Source organism: Sphaeramia orbicularis, chromosome 18, assembly GCF_902148855.1.
Source record: "Sphaeramia orbicularis chromosome 18, fSphaOr1.1, whole genome shotgun sequence".
Taxonomy (NCBI): domain Eukaryota; kingdom Metazoa; phylum Chordata; class Actinopteri; order Kurtiformes; family Apogonidae; genus Sphaeramia; species Sphaeramia orbicularis.
Genome location: NC_043974.1, coordinates 32,720,008 through 32,728,217, shown reverse-complemented (window position 1 = coordinate 32,728,217; position 8,210 = coordinate 32,720,008). Strand labels below are relative to the sequence as shown.

General features: G+C 42.3%; 2 protein-coding genes across 2 annotated transcripts; both read right to left on the bottom strand.

Moving 5' to 3' along the window:
* Positions 1-505: 505 nt before the first annotated feature.
* Positions 506-2,054, bottom strand: LOC115438869 (homeobox protein HMX2-like). The gene is made up of 2 exons (XM_030162737.1): positions 1,738-2,054; positions 506-1,535 (listed from the first exon to the last, which is right to left on the bottom strand). Exons 1-2 carry the CDS (start codon positions 1,934-1,936, stop codon positions 1,000-1,002), a joined length of 735 nt encoding a protein of 244 aa, XP_030018597.1. The 5' UTR covers positions 1,937-2,054; the 3' UTR covers positions 506-999.
* A 398-nt stretch (positions 2,055-2,452) lies between these two features.
* LOC115438868 (homeobox protein HMX1-like) lies at positions 2,453-5,891 on the bottom strand. The gene is made up of 3 exons (XM_030162736.1): positions 4,720-5,891; positions 4,018-4,179; positions 2,453-3,208 (listed from the first exon to the last, which is right to left on the bottom strand). Exons 1-3 carry the CDS (start codon positions 4,925-4,927, stop codon positions 2,787-2,789), a joined length of 792 nt encoding a protein of 263 aa, XP_030018596.1. The 5' UTR covers positions 4,928-5,891; the 3' UTR covers positions 2,453-2,786.
* Between the last annotated feature and the right edge of the window lie 2,319 nt (positions 5,892-8,210).

The window sequence follows — 8,210 nt, the reverse complement described above, 5'->3', positions numbered from 1 at the left end:
AAAACAGTACCAACATTAACTTACAGGCCTAAAGTTTCTGTTACAACTTGTGAAAAGGGAGAGTAAAAAAAAAGTTAAAGAAAAAAAACAAAAACTGATTTTAGTGGCTAAAGTGGATTTACAGCATCTAGTGGTGCAGGCAAGTAAATAATTAAATAAACAGCTTTATGAATAAATAAATATGCAAACTGTTACTGTAAGTGACTCTTAAAAAAACGCATGTTTTTTCCCTCTAATTTTATAAACTACTCTTTTTTTCTACTTCTAATGAAACAAACACCGAATCTGCAGGTTTTTGTTTTTTTTTTAAAGGAAAAAATAAAACAAAACCTGCAGACTTTACACATCAGCTCCTTCATCTGCAGCAGTTTTCCACACTTTAAAGAAACTACCTGGCCCAAAGACATAAAACATAGGACCAAAAAAAGATTAAAAATAAACTTCCTAAAGTTCGTTGTGTTGAATCCTTGCGCCGTGATTCCGTTAAATCCACGCACTCAGAATCTGCGAATATCACATTTTATTGCAAAATTCATCATCATTATCATTGTCATAATATACAAACTGTATTCACAGTTTAACAGTCTGTCATATGAAATTAAAAAAAAAAACATGATAGACGTGTTTGAATGAACATCAATAAGGCCATAAATACACATGAAGGATTAGTCCAAAGAAAAGAAAATAGAAAGTCAATGCAGCATCAGCGGACATTCATTCAAAAGATATTAAAACGGCTGGAAAATCTGGAATTCATGCTTTCTCTGAAGAAAATAATAATAATAATAATAATAATAATAATAATAATAATAATAATAATAATAAAAAGATTTAGGGAGGTATAAAAGTGGCACATGCATGTCTTGGTTTGTTGATATGATCAGTTGAATGTATTTAATGCATTAAAAAAAAGGAAAGTGTCCGGCCTAAAGCCAAAATAAGACGAAAAGTTCATCCCACTTCCACGCGTTGTCGCCGCCCGTCCACGCAGAGGAATCCTCAGTCCGTGTCGAACAGGCCCAGGTATTTGCCAGTGTTGGAGAAGTAAATGTAAGGCGCCGCGTTCGCCGTCGGGTACAGGACCGGGAACGGCATCGGTAACAAACATCCGCCCATCAGGCTGCTGTCTTTGTAAAAAGTCTGGAATTGCACGTTTTTCCCCGCGTCCGTGAAGTGTTCGTTGGCCAGCGGCCCCTCCATGTCCGTGGACAGCTGCCTCTTGAGCTTATTGCGCCGGTTCTGGAACCAGATCTTGACCTGGGTCTCTGTGAGCTGCAGGGAGCTGGCCAGGCAGGCCCGCTCCGAGCTGCTCAGGTACCGCTTCATGTCGAAGGTGGCCTCCAGCTGGAAGATCTGCCTCTTGGAGAAGATGGTGCGGGTCTTCTTCTTCACCAGAGCTTTGGTTTCCGCGTGGGTCTGCGCGTGTTTCTGCCGCTTGTCGTCCTTTTCGTCCTCGGTGCCGTGCGCGCCGTGCGTCCCGGGGCTGGAGCCGGTGGTCGGTGGCGCCGCGCTCTCCCCGCGGTGCTTCGCGTGCGCTGTGGAATGAAGCGACAAAACGGGCTTTGGTGGTGCGTTCAAGTCAAGCGGACACATTGCGGTTACTTTTCTGCAAATACGCATGGAAAGAGTGCAAATGCTGAGATGTGACTGCCTGAAACCCAACCCTCCTGTGGTGCGCCTTTAGTTAAACAACTATAAACTGTCATGTCCCGTAAAGGTGCGTCGGTCCCCGGTTACCTGCGTCCTCCGGGCAGCTGTCATGCCTCCTCCGGACGTCCCACATCTCCTCAAAGCGCACTTGAAACTCATTTTTCCATCCAGAGTCCGGCTGCGCCCTGGGTCCGTCCCGCTGCTTCAGGTTGAGGATGTTGTCGATGGTGAACGTCAGGGACGCGCTCCGACCAGGCCCATCCTCTTTACTCATATTCCCCGGCATTTCATTTGCTCCTCCGAGATTCCCAAAAGTCTGAGTGCGGACGCTCCGAGCACCATTGCTGCTCGGCTGCGACTAGCTGACGGAGGAGCCAGTGCGCCGTTCTTCAACGACCCGGAAGACGGCGGTTTAGCGGCTTTTGATTGGTGGGGCTGTGGGGCAGATGAGGGCGGGATGCACACTTTACGTCTGGCTGCCATATTGCGGCTTTAAACACGTTCCTGTCATCAAAGTTCATGCCTGCTCTGTTCACTGGACCAAGGAAATCCAAGACACTCCTTTGAGTCACAGACTGTCTGGGTTATTTCTGAAGTGCCACAGTTCCATCATGCACCTCGGTGATTTATGGGCCTGAACTGACAGGTCTGCAGAAGTTTCCTACATTCACTTCTTTGGGCTTTTCCTTTCTCGTGACTCCTGGGATTTATCTTTTATTGAACTTCTGGATCAGCCATGAATCCGTCTAGTTAAATCTGCAGGAGGACCGTGAACGCACCAAACACACACAGCATGTCCTGAGAAACAACACAACACTAACTTTTGTATATGTATTTTATTCACATGTGGACATATCAGTGTACAAAAGTGTGTATTAAATTCTTTTAAATAAAAAGTCAAAGTATGCAGCTACAACTAACCCATGCTCACATGAAGACACACAAACCTCACAAAGTCTTTTTAATAAATGCTCAGGTCATGTGTTGACCGGACAGTGCATAGAATCATCCATAAGTCTGATCAAATACCAATGGAAGGACTGAGTGCAGTTTAGAAAAGTTATTCAATCTGGTGCACAAACAGAAAATATCTGCTAAAACTCGGATTCATTCGAGTCCAAAGTGTCCGCGTCGTCTCACACCAGTCCGGTCATCTGTGGCGGGATGAACGGCACCGGGTGGCCGAAGTGACCCGTCAGTGTGTAGTTGACCGGGCTGGAGAACCCGAGCACCGGCGGCGACACCCGGGCCAGGCTGGGCAGCGTCACCGGCGCAGTGTTCTCACGATACAACACGGGAACTCTGACCACCCTCTGGGGGGCGAAGGGCACGGCGGTGCTGGCCTCCAGGTCGGCCGCCACCTGCCGCTTCCACTTGTTCCTGCGGTTCTGGAACCAGATCTTGACCTGGGTCTCGGTGAGGCGCAGGGAAGCCGCCAGCCCCGCGCGCTCCGAGCTGCTCAGGTACCGTTTAACGTCAAAGGTGGACTCCAGCTGGAACACCTGGCTCCGGCTGAACACTGTCCGGGTCTTCTTCTTTCGCGCCAGTTTGACGTCACCTGGGAGGAGGAGAGGGAGGAGAGAGAGGGTGGAGTCAGTAAATCTGGACGCAGATCTGGAATCAGCCCCAAACACCGGTATGAGATGGAGACAAAATATACGGATATAGAATAACACAGCAGAGTTAAATGAGGTGGATGTGCGTGTTCTGTTTTTTTCCTAATGTAATTGCCCAAGATTTGCCTTCAGACTAACAATGAAAAGTAACTATTTATCAGTGTCCACGGTAAATAAACCAATTCAATAACATTAAAAAGTACAGTTATATATTTAGTGTGTATGCAGCTCAAAATCATTGTCTAAATCTACAAATTTACTGTCAAAAAGTTTACACAAAAAGACTACAGTGTCTGACATATACAAATACAACTGTACAAATATCAAACAAGCACATGTAACGACAACAACATAAATGTAGTTAATTTAGTTTTTTAATTCATAATATTGTAAAACAAATTACAGCCTATAGATTCTCCCAAAACTCTTAATTTGTGTTTTATTATTAAATACATATTTGCAACTATATTATGAAATAGCTTTATGCCAATATTTGGATAATTTTGTTCAAAAGTACAACTTGAGTATTTATTTATTTATTTATTTATTTATATGCTACTTGTGAATCATATAAGGCCTATGACTAAAGGGGAACTTTAACTGGAAAATGTCATTAAATGTGTTTATGTAAAATGTCTAGTCACTAAAATGACCCACATGACCAACTCTTAAGTTCCTGAAAGCGGTCTTCTGTTTCTCTTTTTGGATGATGGAACAGGACGCATGCGTAATGACAGACGTCTGTTTTCACCTGTGTCGCCACCGTCCTCTCGGGAGAAACAGGCGGAATGTGCTTCTTCGTCGTCTGTCTGCCCGTCCCCGGTGCTGTCCTGCCCCGGTAAGGCCGGAGAGGCTCTGCTCGGCGCGTCCTGCTCCCCGTGCTCATCCCAGACGGTGCTTTTATAGCGAGGACCTGGAGATGAAGAGACTCCAAAGTTGAACTGTGATGGTTCAGTGCGTCCTGAATACGCATCAGCTCCTGAGGGAAGCAACATGACTGAGATTGTTGTGTCGATGCCAAATAATGAGGGGGAAAAACAAAAACGTTGGCGTGTTTTACGCACGGGCTTTACGCGGTGAAACGGCTCAGCTCATGTGTCATATGCACTCGAGGCATGATGTTGAGTCATCGAAGTGACATTTTTTGTGAGTCCTACAAATGTAAACACTGCTGTAACCTAATTCTGACCCGGGCGGCAATTCCACACTTCTATGCGCAAAATCTCTGCACTTTCCAAATGCTATCCGAATTTAGAGCAGCTCCTTTGAATAAAATATTAGTGTAAAGCGTTTGTTGTTGTTCAGATTACAGATAAAGACAGTAGGGGGTAGATTTAATCCTTATTATCCCGATAGTAAGAGGCCAAACCAGTTCCATGATCCGCTCTTTTTTAATGTTTTGATGGAAACACTAAACCAGATGAACAGTTCAAACACACAAGGTTTTACTCACTTGTTTTGGTCGCGCTCGGTGCGCTCTGTGGCGTCTTCAGCTCGTCCGTGTGTCCCAGACGCCGTGGACACACTCCGAAGCCCGGGGTCCCGTCCCGCTCCCCGGCTGAAGCCCCCCTGTCCGGACTTCCCAGTAAATTCTCGATGTAAAAGGACGAAGCCCTCGGTGACGGACCGAGCTTCGACCTCGGCGCTTTGTCGTCGAGCATACTGAGGGTTTGTGTGCGCCTCCTTTCACAAAATCCAAGGTTTAAAAGTGTGAATTTATTCCAGACAATCTGACAGGAATGTGTTCTCCATGCCGGCGCTCGAGTTGCTGTAATCCAGACACTAAAGCCGCGTCCGGCTTTGGAACCGGAGGCAGGAAGGGACGGGGTTCACTCGCAGACCGCGTCTCGTCCGGAGCCGCTCTTCTTGTAGTCTGAGCGGCGGATCGCCTGCCTGGAGGGACCGCAGAGATGCTGTATTTAGGTCAGTTCGGGGAAAGCGAAGCAGAGATAACGCGGTTGTCCTCAGGGCTGGAGATGGAGCGGGTTTCATGAAGAATGGCACAGTACCGCCTATTGGTTACATTTGTCCATGCACACTTTGCATTTACGCACGGTCTGTTTTCTGTTTTCCACATCCCCAAAGTGCTCAGCAAAGTCATTTTAACACAGTTTACTGCAGCTGCATATGTCATTTCATTACATCAAGTCTGTTTTGGTCATGTACGTCACTTTATCATGCACAAAACCACAACTGTTAGTTTTTGACGCTCATTTGAAACTATTTGTGGGCCTTATTATTATATATTAGTATGAGGCCACATTTAATAAAACAGGCTTAAATGTGATCATAATAAATAATTATTGTCCTGCAGCTGACTATTATAAATAGCTTTTACAGTGCTCAAAATATTTAGTTTTATTAGTTTTACTAAGATTAAATGATCTCTTTAATTCTTGATCGATTGTCATTAATCTTTCATGTAGCAAAAAAAAAAAAAATCCCCCTTCAGCACATTTTCATTCATTTGTTTGCAAATATGTGTTTCCACATTACTAGTAACATGCCCGTGAGCATCAACAGTTTCAAAAATAATCTTGTAATGAGTGAAAACCTCCTCCTCCTCCTCCTCTTCCTCCTGGGGGTGTGCTATTCCACCCCCCACTTCGAGAGGCTTAAAGGGCCAATGAGTAATTTCCAGTGTGAGGAAAGTGCAGGGTTACAAAACACAGTCAAACTGACCGGCCTGCCCTCCTCCAGCTTCACTTTTCATACATTTTGGAGCTTTAACCCATGAAAACCCAGTGTGACTTTTGTGAAATGTACCAAATGAATTTTTGTCAATATTTAACCTTTCTTAAGTGATTTATCACCATAAATCATAATGTTATTCTCCATATTTTGCATCTTTTAGTGACAATCGGGTATTTTCCTGTATTTAATTTACATCATGTACTTTAATCATAATGTTGAGATTACATTTGAGGGTTATTATATCAAACAGAGAAAACTTAAGAAAAATTGACTTTTTCAGCAAGTGTATCATTAACTGAACATAAACCAAGTGTCTCCATCCATGTGTTATTGATCCAACTCCATGGGTTTTACTGGTGAATCAATGTTGTAGAAGATGATGGTGTTTCCACGTTCACTATGGAGCCTCTGAACGTCCAAATGGGTCATATCTGGTGACCATGAAAAGATGACAAACTGTATTTTACACCAATTATTTACATGTATTAATAGGATTAATGGATCAACAAGTATTTCACAGTTTAGGTCAGTAGATGTTTTTGGTCACCGGTCGCTGTTTGGGTCTTTATGGGTTAAAAAATCAAAATCTGGCACATTTAAAAAATCGATTAGATCAGATGTAGCTCCTAGATGTGAGGCCAAATCAGCGCCAACCATGTAAGTGAAAAATGTTTAGTCAGCTCTGAACCTGTGAAACAGTGAAGTAAAACAGCCGGGCATTTGGAGTCGTAATAGGATTTAAACCTGATGAAAAGCTTACTTTCATCTGTAAGAGGCTGTGAAGAAACACTAAGAACATTCCAGGCTGCATGTTGTTCGACCTCATTGAATCTTAGCCGTTTTGTCTTAAAACGGGCCGAAGTATGACACGACATACAGGGCAGCACATATGAAAGAACCAGAATGGGAACCACACAAGGCTTTTAGACTTGGAGAAGGAGCAGCGAAGAAGCAGAGAACAACAAACCGATTGTTTTCTCGCTGGAATTGCACACAATTGTTCTCCATTGTGCCACCAAATTGACTTTAATAAAGCCTCTTTAAGTAATAGCCAATCAGCCTAATGCTCTGGATTGTGTTTGCAGAGAAACACCTGCTCAATGAGTCCCAAATGGAAGAATTAAACCTCATCAAGTTGTCCTGTTTCTGGTTTACATATGAGGAAAAATATGGACTCACTCATACTGAGGCTTAAAGCGAATATTTGGCTGATGTTCATGTTATTGTCTTTCATTTAGTTTGTTCTTGTTGATACAGTCACGGAAAAAAATATTAGACCACCATTATTTTCTTCAGTTTCTTGTTCATTTTAATGCCTGGTACAACTAAAGGTACATTTGTTTGGACAAAAATAGCTTGTAAGAGTTTAATTTTAGAGCTGATATCTAGCCTTTTTCCATGTTTTCTTGATAATAACCAAAATCACTTAAGTTCTTACATCAATATCTATGGTATTGTACTGCCAGAAACAGTGCTTTTAGGCATTCCATGTTTTCTTTTATGTCTGTTTTAGTCACATGATACACATAGGAGTTAGTACTTGATTGCATAACCATTGTTTTTGATGACTTTTGCAGGTCTAATAATTTTTCCCGCAACTGTATGTATCCTGATGTTTTTTCCAAGACATATAATCTTAATTATATGTGTATAAAAATAAGATAAATTATGATTCTCAGGAAAATTGGCCTTAAACTTCTATATTCAACATACATAAACAAGGACATAGACAAACAAGGACATAGACAAACAAACATGCCAAACATGATTAATTTACCCAAAAACACTGAAATAAAATTGTTTAAAACATCATACAAAGTTGCTGTTATATAATTGAACTGTTTATCCTTGAATGTGTATAAATTCAACTTGTACATTTATGGAGAAGCCTTTAAAACAGTTGAAGTTGAGTCTCATTTGCCTTTGCAGTGAAAAATACCTCAACTATTAACAAAACATGGCTCCATCTTCCTCAACAATAGCCTAAAAATACAATAAAACACACAACACTGCAATGTAATGTAGTATTTGAATGTAAAGTATTTATCTTCTGTACTTTTTGTGCCTCCCAAATGTATAAACAGCGTCTTTATCCTTGAATGAACACAAATTCAATCATGTGCAATTATGGAAAAACCTTTAAAACAGTTGTGAAGTTGCATCTTGGTGTAAAATATTTCAACTCTTTACAAAAGCCTGAAAATTCAATAAAACACACAATGTGTGACTCTAATGTCATGCAGATTTAAC